The sequence below is a fragment of the Vigna umbellata genome, chromosome 4, assembly GCF_029865625.1.
Source record: "Vigna umbellata cultivar VRB3 chromosome 4, Vumbellata_1.0, whole genome shotgun sequence".
In the NCBI taxonomy this organism is placed as follows: Eukaryota; Viridiplantae; Streptophyta; class Magnoliopsida; order Fabales; family Fabaceae; genus Vigna; species Vigna umbellata.
In genome coordinates this window covers 73,939,140-73,958,260 of record NC_142168.1, presented here as the reverse complement: position 1 = coordinate 73,958,260, position 19,121 = coordinate 73,939,140, and the positions used below count along the sequence as shown (strand labels likewise).

At 35.9% G+C, this 19,121-nt stretch overlaps 1 protein-coding gene across 3 annotated transcripts; it reads left to right on the top strand.

The window, feature by feature from the left end:
• Positions 1-216: 216 nt before the first annotated feature.
• On the top strand, positions 217-18,732 carry LOC148201267 (uncharacterized). 3 transcript variants are annotated; one of them, XM_088112391.1, is made up of 8 exons: positions 217-409; positions 1,689-1,723; positions 2,051-2,195; positions 3,661-3,730; positions 5,849-6,105; positions 11,077-11,193; positions 17,468-17,519; positions 18,176-18,732. In XM_088112391.1, exons 3-8 carry the CDS (start codon positions 2,109-2,111, stop codon positions 18,592-18,594), a joined length of 1,002 nt encoding a protein of 333 aa, XP_087968517.1. In that variant the 5' UTR covers positions 217-409; positions 1,689-1,723; positions 2,051-2,108; the 3' UTR covers positions 18,595-18,732. The 3 variants fall into 3 exon arrangements, with proteins under 3 accessions (XP_087968517.1, XP_087968516.1, XP_087968518.1); XM_088112390.1 differs by having other exon boundaries at positions 1,689-1,884; XM_088112392.1 differs by lacking the exon at positions 1,689-1,723.
• The last annotated feature ends 389 nt before the right edge of the window (positions 18,733-19,121 follow it).

The window sequence follows — 19,121 nt, the reverse complement described above, 5'->3', positions numbered from 1 at the left end:
GATATTACTCACGTTGACACTTAGCCGTTAATGACTTAGACGCTGTTAACAAAAATAATTAAATTAAACATAAATTACAAAATTAAAAGTCACATTAAACAAAGAAAAATAGTATCAAACAAAGTTGACAAATATAAAACAAAAAATATATTAAGAAAAGAAAAGTATTAAACAAAGTTTACAAATACAGTAACCGAAGATATAAAAAAAAAGGGGTAATTTGGAGCTTCAAAATGAAACGGGCTGTTATCCCAAAGAACGTGGCAATCTTCGTCGCTTCTTCCCTTTGTGCACTGGTTGTTGTGGCCAGGTCCAGAGATTGTTAGGGTTATACTTTCTGCCACTCACACGGCCACACACTCACCGATCTCACTGATCCACTTACTCCGGAGACTCACAGCTACCGCAGGTACGCTTTCACACGCACAAACTGTACGATTCATTTACTTTTTTAATTACCTCCAGAAAAAGAGATGGAATATATATATATATATATATATATATATATATATATATATATATATATATATATATATATATATATATATATTTATATATATATGTATGTATATTCCCTTTTACGATCGTGTTCTGTTTTTGTAACAGACTAGAACAAAACATAAAAAACCTGACTCTGTAATAGAGATCTTGAGTCACTCTTCAAATTCCAAAACTGAGTGTAGTTGAACTTTGAAGTGTATAAATTCATTGTTTTTGTGAGAACAACAAATTATTACTTTTCCCCTCAACGAAAATTAACGGGGTTTACGGACAAACCATTCGTCGGTGCGTGTACCTTATTCCCTGAGTTTTTCGTTGCTACTGCATGGTGTATATGTGTTCTGTACTGTGCAATTCCATCTGAGAATCTGGTATATAGTTCTTTCTTTATGCTATTTTACCGGTTGCTAGCTAGTTACTCATCAACCTTATTCGTCTACCTTCATTAATTTGCTACATAGCATTCACGGTAGAGGTTTCTCGCATCGTCATTTTCCCTAATCAGTGTCAAAGATTCCCAGTCGAAACTGATTTGGGTCCATTTTACAGTTTTTTCCTTATCTCTCCTATCCTCGAACAGAGTAGTTTTCATGTTTTCGTTCTTCCAACTGATATGAAAGCAATGCATTCTCACAAGGGTAAAGATTAATTACTCATTAGGGTACGCGCGTGCATGTGTCTATATATATATATATATATATATATATATATATATATATATATATATATATATAAACATGGGTAGATAGATATAGATATATTTTCTGAATGATTTTAAAGATATTTCCCTTATTTTATTTTCGTTTAAGATTAGTAACTTAATGAGTTACTAATGATTAGGGCAAGGAGTACTTAGTATTACCCTAGGAGGAACTTGACCTCTCTATTTATAGTTTTTTAATTGCTTCAAAGTGCATAACCCTGTTATCGGCTTGACATATGTAAAGTATGTGTACCTCTAATGTCGTTCCTAACTAAGTAAACCATATATACTTATGAAATCTGTTTGAAGAAAATGTAAATTAAGGTGGATATATATATATATATATATATATATATATATATATATATATATATATATTCTTTTTTATACCTTTTTCCATGGGTTGATATAGTTGACAGCAGATTCTGTCATTCTCTGATGTTGCCATTTCTTTTAATGCTTGTTTGTCTTGATCCTTTTGTAGGCTTAATTAGGGTTATGTGGTGTTGCTGTTCCAAGGTGTGGAGATGGTGCTACTTGGGGAATTTAGGATCGTTATCCTTTTCCCATCTTTTCAACATTGTTGTGTTGTCAGAAATTGAAAAGCTACTTTCCTGATTGATCGGGATTTAGTTTTTGAAAAAAGCTAATTTGCTCTATTTGTTGTGCTTAGTTAAAGTGTAACAATATTTTTATTCACATATAGTTTTATTATATAATTTTTATTACTTTGTTGTCCTGTATATCTATGCACTATTTTATCAAGAGCTCAATCCACTTAGTTACTTAAGTTGAAAAGCTGAAAAAGGGTTGTTTAACAATTGTATTATATTATAATCTTTTCAGCCTTATTAGATCAAGATTTTTGTTTTAAAGAAGCAAAGAGTGGAAGTACCTATCAGTGATGCCTGATCTTCCATTCCAAGTTGGGGATTTGGCTGAGTCAAAGTCCTTTCAAAGTGGTTTTCGGGGTGCATGGTTTCGTTGCAAGGTATGCAAATTCTTCCTTCTCTAACTTTTGTGGTGTTGATGTGATAGGCACAGGAACTAAAATAAGAAAGAGACTCTAAGATTGGAATTGGCTTCTTATGAGACAATTTTATCAAATGTACATTTTACTAAAAATACAACCAAGTTTCTGTGAAATTTGTGGTTCTTTGAATTATTATATTTAGAATTAAATGAGTTTTTGGCATCTCCAAAATTGAGAATTGTTAAGACCACATTATTAAATGTTGGGTTTCAAGAACATTGAGGTGTTTTTGGAGGTACCAATTTTAATATAGACCAATTTGGAGGTACCAAACACTTATTTAAATCTTACTTTTAAACAACAATCTTCTATATTGTGGTAATGTATTATGTTGTTCTCATGGCAGCTGGTTTTGCTGTTTTGGTTATGACAGTGGTAGAAACGTGTATGGCTTGAAAAATACTATACAATGTCTGTGTGGATAAACTTCTCTATAGATGCCTTACCAAATAAAAGTAAAAGGAAAAATAAATAAGTTTCTCCAGAACTTAAATTAGTACATATATATGTTAATTTATAGAAACTTTCTCATAGTAGCTTATCCGAAGCTGATCTTAACTTATGTATAAGCTAATTTTAGTTTGTGGAAAAACTTAATTTATTTTTCGGTCATATTTTCTTCAGATATAGATGCTTTTAGAGTGTTTTATTCCTAACACTCTGACTGTTCAAACTTAAGAGACTATTCCCTTTCATTAAATGTTCTTTAGACACGGTTACTAAGTTTTCTCACATCTTTTTCAAACGCTAACTTATGATTTGAATGAGACCTCTTTGGTTAAACATTTCTACCAAATTTGGTGATAGACTCTGTCTGCTATGAACAACAGTTTTGATTTTCTGAGGTAACCTGTCTGTTTTGTATGCAGTTCAAGTGGAAAAAATTTAGCTGATCAAGTAACCGAATTGTATATTATTGTTGTTACTTGGGTCTCCAATTAGACTTTTATTAGCTCTTGTGCTTAGTGTATTAGCTCATTAAAGAAATTAAATTCATTAATCTAAACTAATGTAAATTCTGTTAGCATTAAAATACTTGTATATCCTCCCTTTTAATATTTATAGGTATTGCCTTAGTTGAATACTAATTAAAATAATTATTAATGCAAGTATGGAACTATTTTCATCTGATTAATGCTGGATTATTTGAAGTGAAATTTTGTTTTCATGATTTTTATTAAAACCCCTTCCAGTTCCATTGTCTTTTTATTAAAAAAAAAATCTCGTTTCTCAGAATAATTTCGTGCAGGCTTCTTTGCCCATCTGGTAATCTGCCTGTAAGCATTGGTTGGCCACATATCTGTACTGTTGCTACTTTTTAGTAAAGGACTGGGATGCTTAACCAGTGTCTATCATTTTATTGAGTATTAAATTTTTCTATCTGATATTATTTTGGCCTGAAATTATTTTATGATTTTTTCAGATTAGAGATATCCGCACGAAAAAAGCTGTCATATCCCATCTATTGGAGTATTTTGACTACACTGACCAAAGTATGTTCTTGCTCTGTTTTAACATTTCAACTAGAAGTCCATTAGCTTATTTATTGAACGAAGTAGAATGAATGTTCTTATGAAATTTGGTTGGTTTTAACATTTCATTTTCTTGATTAAGTGTAATATAGTTGGGTGGGTTAAATGCAAATATTTTACATTCCTTCTTTGATGTGGAAGTGCCAAGTTGAGGTTTATATGAACTGTCACAAGTTTAAGAACTAGAGAGAAGGGCTAGTGTAGTCCAAGTTGCTTTGATGGTGAAATCCCTGTGCTACCAGTCAAACGTTTTCTTTGATACTGCCATCTAAATTTTCTTTGATTGACTCATTTGCATCCTATTGTATATAGTCTTGAAGAGGAACCGAGGAACTTGTATTGTAGCGCTTAAATGTGATGAAAAATCCATGAGTTAATGCTCAGCCAATGTATTTGTATATATATAAAGGGATGGGTACAAATATGTCAGGAGGTGGAAGGTTACAACTTATGTTCCTTAACCTAAAGTTAGGTTCTCCCACAAACAACTTTATGCAAACAGCTTTATGTAAGCTGTAGCAAACATAATTTTAATATTCACACTCAAGCTGGAACGTATAAATGGTATGCACCAAGCTTGGAATGAATAAATTGAATCCTAGACCCTCTCAAGGATTGAGTGAAGCTGTAAACTACTATAGCAATCATAATCTTAACACTCACACTCAAGCTGGAGCATATAAATTGTATGCAACAAGCTTGAAATGTATAAACTGAATTCTAGGGCCCTCTCAAGGAGTTAATGAGATTGTATGCAAGCTGGTTGTTACCGCTAATAAATCCAGGACATAGTTCCTTTGACAGTGACTCTCCCAGATTCTTTCATGAGACATAGGATTAGATTTAATATGAACGATACAACTTCATTCGCCCATAATTGTTACAATACAACTTCATTTGCTCAAACTTCACAAAATTTCAACTGTTGAAGGAGTTTTTTAATCCACACAAGTGGACAAATCAGTTGAGATTGAAAGTGTAAAATAATTCTCGAGGGCTTGAAATATCCCTCTCACTCTCATTCTATATACAAAAAAGTTCTGATACAAAAGTACATGATAAATAGGGTAACTCTAGCTGCAGACCTAGGTACTACTATATATATACTAGACACAATATAATGATGATAAATAGGATAAATATTCTATCACTCTCCCTCAAGCTGGAACATACAAATTGTATGTACCAAGTTTGGAACAAATAAAATCAAACCGAGGACCACTTAATGACCTGGTCAACACATCTACGAGTTGATCGTTTGACCCAACAAACTCAGTACATATTTCTTTAGTCAACAACTTTTCACGAACAAAATCACAATCAATTTCTATATGTTTAGTCCTCTCGTGAAACACTGAATTTTATGCAATGTGGAGAGCAACTTGATTATCGCAATACATCTTCATAGAATGGATGTCATAGAAGTTAAGCTATTGAAGGAATTGTTTCACCCATATAAGTTCACATGTTAGTGACGCCATTGTCCTATACTCGGCTTCAGTTGTTGATTGGGCTACTACATTCTGTTTCTTACTTTTCTATGAAATAATGTTTCCTCCCAGAAAAACACAATATCCTGTAGTAGACCATTTATCACTAGGAAACATGTCAACATTTGCATGAATAAAAATTGAAGGAAAGTTGGACAAGAGAGAAAACTGAGTGATTTGAAGAAATAAATATGATAAATGGCTTTTATTTTATTGTGTTTATATCATAATAAATTCATATGAAATGAGGTTGCATGATAACTGGGCAAGGGAACTATCAATTGAATCAATTTTGTTGTAGCGAAATTTGGACACAAGAATTATTTCACGAATTAATTGAATAGGTAAATTTTTGTTTATTGTCTATTATCAACAATATCCTTCTATATTGTTTTAATTGTTAGGTGCCATGTTTTTCTATCCAAATTGATAAATATGTTAATTACACAAATGTTTCTAACAAATTCAGGAGAGCTCTAATCCTTGGAGTTTATAAGTAAACCCCCTTACTCACACTGATAACTACTATAAAAGTTGGAAGTGGTAATAATTCATTTGAAGTTATAACTATTGCATTACTTGTTTGTAGAGCCAAGTTGGATCAAGTTGTATCAAAAGCCTCTAACTAATATTGGCAAGTCAAAGGGCTTGAACAAGGAACTGATGTTGCGACCTTCATTCCCTACTTTCTCTCGTGAAAGTGAAAAGCTTGATGTGAATGCCATATCAGAAATGACTGTTATTGTTAATAACACATGGAAAGTTGGGGATTTGGTAGATTGGTATACCGATGGTTGCTATTGGTCTGGAACTGTAACTAAATTATTGGGGAATGATAAAGTTCAGGTAATACTATTTGTCTTCAAGTTGTGTTGATTCAATATCTTATTTGGATTTTTTTTTGAGCTATAACAGCCAGAGTAGACATTATTTGGCACTATTTGCTAGTTCTGCCCTATTTATGCAATAGATTTTACACTTTAGATTTTCTCCTCAATTATTTGTCTCATTTTATTCTAGTTTAGGTCCAGGCCTAACTTAACTTCGAAAGCCAACTCGTATAGAGAGGTTTCACCCTTACTTATATACATTATTTTAGTCATACCGTTAGTTGATAATGGATCTGAACATACTCTTTCATGCTAAGAAGTGGGCATCTCATAAAGTTTACATGGTCGAATTGGGGGGATTCATTAAGGGCCTTAAAATAGATGGGCTTAGTTGGCCCAACGACAATTGTTATTCCATATTAGATTTATGGTTGACCATGTAAGAAAGGAAAATAAGGAATACATGGAAGAAATCTAAAAAGATCTTTATTACAAGTTTCCCTATTTCCAAACATCTAATAAGATCTTTTGTACCTGCCCTTTTTAGCATATATTATCATGAGCCAAGCTTGTTGTAAAAGTAGTCTACTTGAGAATTGAGATATTTTGTATAATGTATGCTAGTTAATAAGTGGAACTAACAAAGTTAGTGTTCTCCTAAAAGCATATTTTCTCTAACAAAACAGTAATCTATCTCTAGGTGTTTGGTTTGTGCATGGAAGATTAGATTAGATGCAATGTGTAGTGGTGTTTGTTTGGTTTGTGCATGGAAGATTAGATTAGATGCAATGTGTAGTGGTGTTTGGTGTCACAAATCAATTTAGCCTCATAAGTATCTCTAAATTGTAATTGTTGAAATTACTTATGCCATGTCATCTCAAATGCAATTGCAACCATAAAATAGTGTTTGACTTCAACACTAGATCTAGCAATTGTATTTTGTTTTTGTTAGAATAATTAAACCCATGTGCACACAACTGTGTGAGCTAGTTAATTAGTGGAGTCTTAGTTGTGTGTGTGTTGTATTTCGTCCTGATTAGCTATTAAGCCCTATAAATGTATAATTAAGAAGAGAGTTAATTAAGCTCCTCTAGGACTTAAATATAATTTCGCTCTCTATTGTTTTAAGTTGGTATCAGAGCAGGTTGATCTTGATCTGTTAATTTGTCATATCTGGTGCATTTTTTGCTGCCAATTGCTATGTCTGCCATCGTTGTCATCGACCACTGCCGTAGTTTTTGTCGGTGACCACTGGATCATGATCACCTTTTCAAGCGACCACCAACCCTGTCGAGATTAGAGCAAGAAGCCTCCCCACACACTGTCATGTGCGTCAATTACCGATGTTGTCTTGAGGCAGGTGAAGCCCACGCGCTGCCTTCCAATCACCAGATCTTCAAACGACCATCGTCTGACTCGCCAAAGCATTCCCAATACGTTTCTTTCACTCGTGTCATGTTTTGGGATTTTTTGGTAGACTCTTAGTCACAAAGAGATTCTTTCCTACTTGTCGATTGAAGGTTTTTATTTCTATCAAACCCAAATTTTTCCTTTAAAGACTATTGTTTTTGTCTTCAAAATCCATTTTCAAAATGTCTATTGGACCTATTATTTTTGGAAATCCTACAATTACCACTAAAAATTTAAATGGAAAAAATTAATTTTCATGGTTGGCATTCATTGAAATGTGATTTCTTGGTCAAGGTCATCCTTACCACCTTGAGCAAGACGGAAGCAATGTGCTTCCTGAGAAGGCTGAATAGTGGAAGCAAGTTGATTTCCAACTCTTTGCTCTGTTGTAGCAACATGTGGAACTAAAGCTTTTTATTTCTCTTAGAGCTTTTAAAACCTGTCATTCTTTGGAAGAAAGCTCAAAATATTTATGCAAATGACATCCAACATCTTTGTGACTCTACAAACAAACTTGCACCCCTTTAACAAACTGACCTTGATATGGTATCTTTTATGATCGAAGCTGAGTTTGCATTTGAAGAACTAAATATGTTCTTAGAAGTAGATTCTTTGGATGAAATAAAGAAGAAACTTGACAAATACTATATAGTGATGATCTTTCGTGCTCTACATTTAGACTTTGATCATCTTAGAGACCAAATGTTAACCAGTCATGAGGTTCCTTCCATGGAAAGTGTTAGGTTTCTGAGTATGAAACCTAACGTTGACAACTCACTCACACAATCCCAGCAAGAAAAACAATTGGAAAAGAATGAATTATCTGTATTCTCATCAACGAAAGTAGCGTACAATCAGTATCTGGGAGCATAACCTCCCTCCATCTACCGAGAGCTTAACCCCCTCACAAGGTCCAAGACCTGTCTAAACAAAAGAATATGATTAGCTGCCCTCTAACAATGAATAGAACTCTATTTATATAAGATCTCCCATCTCGCCTTTCCTAACCGCTCTCTCATTTTCCCGCCTTTCTTAACTACTCTCTCATTTCCTCTTCCTTCTATCCTCTTACCTTAGATCCTATCTGAAAGCTTGACCACATGTCTCCTTTGAGTTCCAATGCCTCAAAGCAAGGAAGTTCATGGAAGAAATACTAGAGGAGGACGTGGAGGTCAGGGGCGAACTCATTGCCCGCACTGTAAAATGATGGGTCATACCCAAGAAAACTACTTCTCATTGCATGATTTTCCTACCAAGACTGCCCATGTCTCTAAGGCAGAAACTGCGGACTCCAAATTCTCTGATGAAGAATATCAAGAGTATCTAATGTTAATGTTACAATATTTACCCTATCTATCATCATTATATTGTGTCTAGGGTTACCCTATTTATCATGATTATATTGTGTCTAGGATTATCCTATTTATCATGTACTCTTGTATCAGTTTATTCTTATAAATAGAAGATTATGATAGGGATCAATTAAGCCCTCGAGAATTATTTTACAGTTTCAATTTTAAGTTGGTATCAGAGCAGGTTATCTGAGTCTCTTCCTACTCTGTCTTTGTTGCCGCCACTGGCAGCCTTAAAAATTTCATCTTTTCTGAAATACCTATATGAGCAGTCCCGCTCTCCTAATAATCTTAGATATTTCTAGTGCCTTTTTTAGTTGTTTCCCACTGTTCGCCGTCGTCCGCCGCCATATGTTGCCACAGTTTAGTCCTGCGACTAGTGAATCAGGATTGCCTCCTTTCACTGATGGCCAATCCCGTCGGTGTCGAGGAGCGCGACCCATCCCTGGTGGTCGTTGCCTTATTCTCCTCTACACAAGTTGTCACGCCCGACTTCTTTCCAATCAGTTTCGGGCTCATGTTCCTTACGTGCCACCTTTCCGATGTCAGAGTGACACTGTGCCACTACCGGAGCCTCTTGAGTTCGTTTTTGTCCTTGTTTCTTAGGTTCGGTGGTTGTAACTCAGACCTAGGGTTTTCTCCTTTGATTGTTTTGGAACCCTAAGTCCTTCAAATCTCCTTTGTTTCATCATTGTCTGACTCGCCAAATCATGCTGAGTCCATATTTATCCGTGGTTCCTAATTTTGAAGTCATGGTATTTTAAGTTTTCTCTCTGAAAACCCTAAAATCGAAAATCCCCAATTTCTTGTTTTCATTCTGGAATGGTGGAGGCATGGCTGCTTCTTCATCACCCGCTTTGCGTCACTTAAGTGCCACCAATAGAAGTCATCCAAGTCTGTTCATTGACGCACCACATAATCCAGCCATGGTTATCTTAGTGGCATTTTGGTTTCTTCTTCTCCTTGTACGCCACCATTGGTTTTCTTCTCCTTTGGTCACTCCAACCTGTCTTCGACATTTCAAGGGTGATGGTGAGCCTTGCGCCTAGGCTTGGTGCCTGTGAAGGAAGCAACCCACTGTGATGACAAATCTGTTTTTGGATTTTGGGTATTTTCCTGGTTGGTTGTTGTTTTAGAATGCATGGTGATGAAGGAAATTGGTAGGTGAATGTATCTCTGAGTGCTCCGCATGAGGCTTAAAGGTATGGAGATTATGGAATTGAAGACTCATGATCTCTTGGTGAATGGAAGTGAAGATGGGATGAGAGAAGTCTTCCAGAGGAAGAAAAAAAAAATAACTCTCTGTTTCAGCATTGTTCCTTAGCCTCCTTTCATAATGTGTGTTTAGCTTTGCATATTGTAGCAGCTGTGATGTTCTTGATGGCTCGTGTCATTTATTTACAAGTCTCCAAGGAGAGTCAGTGCTATCAGCGGGTTAACACCAAGGAATTTCAACTCCAAAGTCATGGGTTGAAGGTTGCTCATGGCATGAGGGGAGTCTATTTCTGGCAAGATTTAGAATCTTAGCCAAACAATTTCACCATCCCCTTATCAAATTTGTTTTTGGATGCTTTGATGAATAAAGGAGACCATTATTACCTTTCACCTTCATAGTTTGTCATCGGTGTGCCGTCATTTCCGTCGTTTTCCGTGAGGGAGAGTATGTTTCAACCACTGCAGGCCCCATCAGTAAGTGATGGCAATCCCTGCAGTTTCTCTCCTTTAGCCACTGTAGGCCCCATCCTTACTTGATAGCAGTTTAGTCCCTGCAGTTTGGTCGCTTTCCGCCACTACAGGCCCCACCAGTCAGTGATGGCAATTTAGTCCTTGTAGTTTGTCATTTTTAGCCACTGCAGGTCCCTTCCTTACTTGATGGTAATCCAGTCTCTGCAGTTTGTCGATGTATAAATAGTATTTTCAACTGAACATTGACATTGTTTGATCCATTTTTCCTAGTTTAAAATACTTTATTTAAGGCCATTCAGTTCTATCATCTCAATTTTTCCGTCATATATTTTGGTTCATTTAATAGTTGCAGTTATCATTTTGCTGCTAATTTTGGCAAATGGCATACACATGGTGAGCATCTTTGTGTCTTGTTTCACACCTTTTTCTTCTTTAATGAACTTTACCTTTGTGTCTTGTTCATTGAACAATACTTGTCTGGATGTACTTTTAGTATTATATGAGCATCTTAAATTCACATATAGTATGTGTCTTTCTAGATTAATCTGCTTCCTCCTCCACTGGGTGAAGGGTTATCTTATGAAGCCTTAAGCAAGGATTTGCGCCCATCTTTGGACTGGTGTCCTGAAAAAGGTTGGTCTGTGCCTATACCCGTGGTATGTACTCTTAATCCTATACTTTGATTTATCTTTGTATTTGTAAATTAATAAATTAATTTCTCAAATGGATAATTTTCCCTGGTTAGATTTTGTTTATGCCACTTCTACTTATAATCCTACAATTTGACTTGTCGTTGTACACATTAAATTTTTTGCAAAAACATAATACATTCGTAAATTGTATGATATTTTTTGCTTATACAGGAAAATGTCATTGTTTTAGTCTTCAAATTTTGTTTGAGTTTGTAATTTTGTAAATTTGATTGTAAAGTTCTTCTATTGCATAAAATAAAAGTAAAACAAATGTCCCATTTGAAATATACTTTCTAGTATATATGTTTTTCTTTTGATAATGGGAGGGGATATATAAATCATAACATGTCTAAATTCTAATAAAATGGTGTTGTTCATGAATTCTATTGTGTGGATACAATATGTTGAAATGTAATGTATTTTCTAGTGGGTTTTTTAGAGTGGGCTTTTTAGGAGCCTTTTGTTTTTTCTTTTTGTGTTGATCTACTATCCCTTATAAATAGGGTAGTATGTGTATTAGGGTTAAGTGAACAGTAATAATAAAAATTTCAGTTTCTCTTCCAACTCTTTAAGTTGGTATCTAGCATCGCTAACTGCCACCCATGTCCGCTGCCGCTGCCATCACTGCTATTGTTCGCCGTCACTGCTGCTGTCCGCCTCCATTGCCGTTGTTCGCTGCTGCTGTCTGCTGCCACTATCGCCACAACTTTTTCTCCAGTGAAGTCAAGGGTTATGTGCACCTCGATGAGCGCGACCCATCCCTGGTGGTCACCGCTTCATTCTCCTCCTGACGTGTTGTCACGTGCCGCTTCTTTCTGGCCAGCCTTGGAACATCACCGCGTCATTGTCAGTCGTTTTGCCTCAGTCTCCTAAGTGTGTTGTGGTCATTGTTTTGCTGTTTCGTTGACAATAGCTTCGATCTAGGGTTTCTACCCTCAAAATCAGTTTTTCCCTCTTCTGTTTGGCCTTAGAATGACTTTTGGTTTTGGAACACCTTTATTGGCTACCTCTACCATTACTTCTGCAAAACTCACTTGGAAAAATTATCTATCTTGGTCTTCTTCCGTGGAGTTATGGTTTCTTGGTCAAGGATACCTAATCATCTTGAACAAGATATTTCCACTATACCCGATGAAGAGAAATCTCAATGGTAAAAACTTGATTTTCAGTTATGTAGTGTCTTATGTCAATTTGTCACACAAGAGGTCTTAGAAATTTTGAGACCTTACAAAACGGGCTCCTCCTTTTGGAAAAGAGCACAGGATATCTTTGCTAATGATGTGCAACGTCTCTTTGATGCAACTCAAAGAGTGACTTACCTCAAACAAGCCAATCATGATATGGCCGCTCATATAGGAAAGGCTCGTGCTGTCGTAGAGGAATTGAAGAATTTATGTGGCTGATTCTTTAGAAGGCATAAACAAGAAGCTTGATAAGTTTTACATGGTCTTAATTCTAAGAAGTCTACACTCAGATTTTGATCATGTTTGTGATCAAATGTTAGCTGGTGATCAAGTCCCATCAATGGACAACCTAGTTACTCGACTTCTTCGGGTACCTTCATTACTTAAAGACGAAAATTCAATTGATGGTATTGAAACATCAGTTATGGTAGCACCACAAGGAAGAGGAGGAGGCAGAAGCAACTGAGGAGGATGTGGTGGTCGTAGTATGCGTCCTCAATGCACATATTGTAAGAAAATAGGCCATACTCGAGAGAAATGTTATGCCTTACATGGATATCCAGACAAAGCTGCTTATGTTTCTAAATTTGATGATCTAGAATCCAGAATTTCAAATGAAAAGTACCAAGAATTTTTGAGGTACATGTGTGGAAAATCTTCTAATCCTGGCCAATCCTCCTCCATGTTCAATGTGTCAACTGCCTACATATCTCAATCTGTGGAAGGTCACAGTCCATGGATCCTTGACTCACGTGCCTCAGACCATATCTCTGGTAACATTCCTTCAATTTTCTTCCATGTTGATAAGTTTCCGATAAAGAAACCTATTCGAGATCCTCTAGAAACAACACTTAGGCACCAAGAAACAAGAAAGAAAGTAACAGAATAGGATATTATTCACAATGTCAAGTCTGTACACTCACAATAGCAAGGGCTTAACCCCTTTTCACAGGCTTATTCTGGTTAACTAACAACTGTCAAAAGTCCTTCAAACAACTAACCCCTCTACTATTTATACAACAGCTATTCCCGCCCTACCCAACTGTAATAAACAGTTGGGTTGCTCAACTAACTCCTTCTTTTCCTTCTCTCATAAACTCTCCAACTCTTCTCATTCCTAACACATGTCCTCTCCGAAAATCCCTCATTTCATTACCGTTGCCAATGGATCCAAACTGGCATCTCTAGGAATTGGCAGAGTTTCCTTATCTCCTTCACTAAATTTAAATTTTGTTTTGTATATTCCTTATTGCCCTTACAATTTAATCTCCTTGAGTCAATTGACTCGTTCGTTAAATTGTTCTGAAACCTTTACTGCTAATTCCTTTGTTATATAGGAACATGGTACGGGTCGTCTGATTGGAGAAAGACATGAGTCTTGAGGACTTTATTTCTTAAAACATAGCTCTTCACTTTCCTGTTTTACAACATCATCCTTAAAACTTTTGCATGATCGTTTGGGCCATCCAAGTTTGTCCAAGCTGAAAATGATGGTTCCGAGTCTCAAAGAAATTCAAGTCTTAGATTGTGAGTTTTGTCAGTTAGGAAAACATGTTGGATCTTCTTATCCTAAAAGGTCTGAGACGTGACGTAATTTTCCTTTCTCAACTATTCACTCTAATATTTGGGGACCAAGTCATGTTACTTTCGTTTGGTTTTAATTATTTTGTAACCTTCATTGATGAATTCTTTCGATGTACTTGTGTTTATTTAATGAAAGAGAGATCTGAACTTTTGTCCATATTTATGTCCTTTTTTAATGAAATTAAGAACCAATTTGGGATGACAATTAAAATCCTCCGAAGTGATAATGCTAAGAATTGACATCTCATTGAAACTGCACGCTCCCTGATGTTGAATACTAATATTCTTGTGCATCACTGGGGCGATGCTGTCCTCGTTGCCTGTTTTCTAATCAATAGGATGCCTTCTACCTCTCTTGAGAATAAAATTCCTCACTCTATCATTTTTCCAAACGACACTCTATACCATGTCTCCCCATGTGTATTTGGGTGTATGTGTTTTGTCCATAATGTTTCTCCAGGTCTTGATAAACTCTCTCTAAAAGCTATTAAGTGTGTTTTCTTTGGATATTCTTGTCTTCAGAAATGCTATAAATGTTATTCTCCCTCCACCAAGAGATATTATATGTCTGCTGATGTCACATTCTTTGAGCATACACCTTTTTTCTTGTCCTCCATGGAGGATCGTTCATCTATTCAACAAATGTTTCCTCTACCATCATGTGATCCCTTGGTTATTCTTGCTTCTGTACTTAAAACTCAAAATGCGAATGACATTGTTCCTCCACCTCTTCTCACATATCAGCGTCGGAGACCATCTCAAACTCAAAACACTAAAGATCCTTGAGACTCAGATCCTCCTCCATCAAATCCCCAGACCATAGACTATTTCAAAAGGTGTGCACGTGGCTGACGCCTGGAAACTAGTATTGTACCAATATTCAGCCCATGGTAGAAAGGAACTCCAAGTTTTTGGTTGTTCGGAACTAAAACATCTCAAATAGGTTTCCAAAGTCCTATTCAAAACCTCAGTTTGTCAATTAGACTCAGGATGGTAAGTTGTTCTCATCAATAATCTAGTACCCTGAAGATTAAAAAATTCCTTCTAGAACAAACTCATAAAGGTGGGATCTCTGTCCCTAACGATGGAAGAAGGAATTCCATGTAGCTTCGCCACCTCCTTTTCTCATCAATAATCTAGTATCCTGAAGATTAAAAAATTCCTTCTAGAACAAACTCATAAAGGTGGGATCTCTGTCACTGACAATGGAAGAAGGAATTCTATGTAGCTTCACCACCTCCTTTAAAAATACTTCGGCTACGGACCTGGCTGAATAGGGGTGTTTTAGGGCGATAAAATGTCCATACTTACTCAATTGATCAACCACCACCAATACTGAATCATACCCAAATGGCCTGCGGAATGGGTAAAGGTTGTAGCAAACCTTGGGGTGAGGAAGCCAATATTTAGATTGAGCAGTGCTGATTGATGAAAAACAAGCCAAACTAACGAAGAAATATTTATGACATATGATATACTCAAAGCAATAAAACAGTGACATAGGCTTAGAATTGCAGTAACTTAAAACTAACCCAAGAATATCACTAAAGGATTGTTTTGCTGGAATTCACATGGAACCAAGAAAGAAGCTCGAGATATCTGTTTTTTCCTTGCTCTCAACATTCAGAAAATTAAAGCAACTCTCTCCAGCTATAACATTCCTTCCCCTAGGTATATCTAGGTATATTTGCACTTGTTAGAAGTGGACTTGAGGCCTAACTCATCCCCACAAAACCGGCACTTATATACTTTAATTTGGCCTTATCTCTAGTCGATGTGGGACTTCCAACAGCACTAAAAGCTAAAAAGAAAACATCCCTAACATAAATCTGAAAAGGTGCTGAAAAAGCTGCTCCACATCTGCCAAAAAGCTGTTTTTGTGTGTGCTGCCATAGCAAAATTGGTGTTTGTTATCTCTTGATGTGGCAGTGCACAATCCTAGCTCAGCTCCATTTGGACCATTCCTTGTGTAGCCCAATAGCACATCAAATGAAGAGGAAGGGTCTGCTCCCAACTTTGCTAATTGCACCAGAATGGTTGAAACTGTCTCTGCCCAAGTAACTGCCTCGAACTCCAGATTAAACTGCATCTCGTACAAAGCTCCAAAATATATGTTTTAGTACTCAAATTGAAGCTCTTTGAGTCTAGAATCCAACGCAACAAGAATCAGCTCAATTGGAGATATGTAGAAAAAGTTATGATCCAAACAGTTAACAAACATCTTTGAGTTATGCTGGCACTGCCTTTGCAAACTGCCTTCATTCCAACATGAACTGCAACTAGACTAGAGCTCCAAAAATCATGTTCTACCACTCAAATTAAAGCCCTTTGAGTCTAGAATCCAACGGAAAAAGAATCAATTAATTGAACACATGTAAGGACACCGGTAAAGAAAATTATGATCAAAACAGTTAGCAAAGGTTAGAGCTGAAAATTCTGTTTTTGGATTGCGTTGGGAGCTAGTAATATGGCGTTGGGCGGTAGCATAACAGGTGTTAATCTTTTTGGTTGTGTTGAGTGCTAATCAAATGGTGCTGGGGTATCGAGACAATGAGCAAGGTTCAAAAATGCGCTGGGCACCAATGGATGGCACTGCGCAGTGCTGCAACACCTAAAACTTCCTAAAAATTACAAATCTAAGCTAAAATTGAAAAATTAAAGAAACCAAAATGCTAACAATGAGCAAGGTTCAAAAATGCGCTGGGCACCAATGGATGGCACTGCGCAGTGCTGCAACACCTAAAACTTCCTAAAAATTACAAATCTAAGCTAAAATTGAAAAATTAAAGAAACCAAAATGCTAACAATGAGAGTATAGAAGTTGAGTTATCAGTCCTGGTGGTCCAAAAAATAAACAATGGTTGCTCGATCAGAAGCCGAATACCATAGCCTTGCTATTACTGCTGGTGAAATCTTATGGCTGCGATCTTTTCTTTATGAACTCCGAATCAAGTGTACTACCCCAGTTATATATTGTGACAATCAAAATGCAGTTGCTTTTAAGTCCAGATCTCCAATCCAGAACAAAACATATGGAACTGGACATGTTCTTTGTTTCGGGAAAAAGTGCTCAATCACTCCTTGTTCACATCTTCCTGCTGCTGATCAAGTTGCCGACATTCTGACCAAACCTCTCACTCAAGCTCAGTTTTCTGCTCTACGTCACAAACTTATTGTTATTGATTCTTTTCAATAACCTTGAATTTGAGGGGGACTGTTAGAATATATGCATTCTGGTTTTCTTTATTATGTGTGTGTCCCTTTTCTATTCTGATTATGTATTAACCAGGATCTTCTAGAATATTGTTTGTTAGAATTCTGCTAGTAGTGTTGTTGACTGCACCTCCTAGGAGTCTATAATATTTTATTCTGCTCCTCATTTGTTTAGATGAGAAATACAAACTTTATGTTAGTATTCTATCTCTCTTTATTCTATCAGTGAATAATTAACTTCCTTGCCAAAATTGCAGGGTGATGAATGTAGGCAGCCTTGTGCTCGTATAATCATTCCGGCAAATTCAGGTAGCACTATCAAAATATACTTTTGTTATTCTTTGCATTTGAATGAAAACTGAGCTTTCTGAATTGAAAATTAATTTGGATAGCCTTTCTTCCCTTACTTCTCTGGCTGTTTGTTAAATGATGTAGTGTCCTCATTTATACGTGCTTATTGGTCTATTTTGTTTTGGATTCAGTTATTCAAGTTGTTTCTGATTGCTTGGGTTTGTTAAAGACCTGTTTTGTCCTTCTGTGTACCTTATAAAACTAAAGCAAATTAGGAAAGGAATACATATACACCAAGCTCCTCACTAGCAGAGATACCTCTCTGTGAAGACAATGTGCAGAAAATAACTATGGTGTTCAGGCACAGATCGGAATATAACTTTCCCCAATCCCTTCCGTTCCTTGCCTTGCTCAATCTTTGCCTGCTTTTTGTTTCTTTATTTCCTCAATTCTGATATCATTCCAGAATTCACTTCTCCGGTAAGCATGTGACAGTTATCAGTGTTACAGCCTCCATTGTCTCTTTGGCACGTTCTCTACAATTGTCATTTTCCTGTTTACACCTTGCTCTTCTGGTTGCATTATTATTTTTGTCCATTTTTGTTCGTTATATATAACTAACTTTGCAGTATAACCTTTTTGTTATTTCCTGGGGTTTCGTGGGAATGCTACAGATGTAACGGATGAGGTTGGTCGGCATACAGTAAGGATGCATTCTTCTTCATCTTTAAATTTGAAAGACTATCCGGATAGATCCATAGCAAGGAGAAAGCAAAGCAACAGTGCTAGAAATGGTATGGAGATTAACGAGTCTGATAACGTTTCAAGTTTACACATGGATTCGTCAGTTGAGATTATGGAAATAGCTAGCATCAGTCGTATATATAATGAGGATCCCGCAAAGAAGAGCAGCGACAGAAGTCTCTATCTTAATTCCATGTCTTCCAATACTATAGAAGCTGCAATCATGGACTTGGAGGAACTTGTGAACAGGATTAAATGGTTAAGGGATGTGTTGAATTTGAGGGTGTCGCCTTTATCAGATACTAAACAGTCTTGGGAGTTTTCGAAACATCATCCATCATGCAAATGATGGTTCTGTATTCAATGTTTAACCTCGGCATAAATTTCTTTTTTCTCAAATATAATTCTAGAGCTTTTAGACAGTTTATTTTGGATATATAGTTGGTTAGTATATTTTTGGAACTTAATGCATTGTACCTTGGGCTTTCATGGTTGGCAATTGCTTCCTGCGTCTCTCTATATTATCTTCTCGTACCTTCTGATATATTGGAATGATAAAAATGATATTTTAAAATCTTTATATTTTCTAAAAAAATGCAATTCAAAAGGTATTTAAAAACTTTTAGATTACTCAGTAGTATTTAAATATATATATATATATATATATATATATATATATATATATATATATATATATATATATATATATATATATATATATATATTGGAATAATTTGGATTGTGTAATTTAAATTTGATTTTGAACTATTTTGATAGATCATTTTAGAAAATTTTATTTCAATTTATCACTTATGAACAATTTAAAATATATTAAGAACGATTCATCCAGAAATTTTAAAATTGAAAATTTATACA

Coding starts and splice junctions, on each gene's coding strand:
- LOC148201267 (XM_088112392.1), top strand. CDS start 2,109: ATGCCTGATCTTCCATTCCAAGTTGGGGATTTGGCTGAGTCAAAGTCC. Junction 2,196..3,660: donor GTGCATGGTTTCGTTGCAAG/GTATGCAAATTC, acceptor TGATTTTTTCAG/ATTAGAGATATCCGCACGAA. Junction 3,731..5,848: donor TTTTGACTACACTGACCAAA/GTATGTTCTTGC, acceptor ACTTGTTTGTAG/AGCCAAGTTGGATCAAGTTG.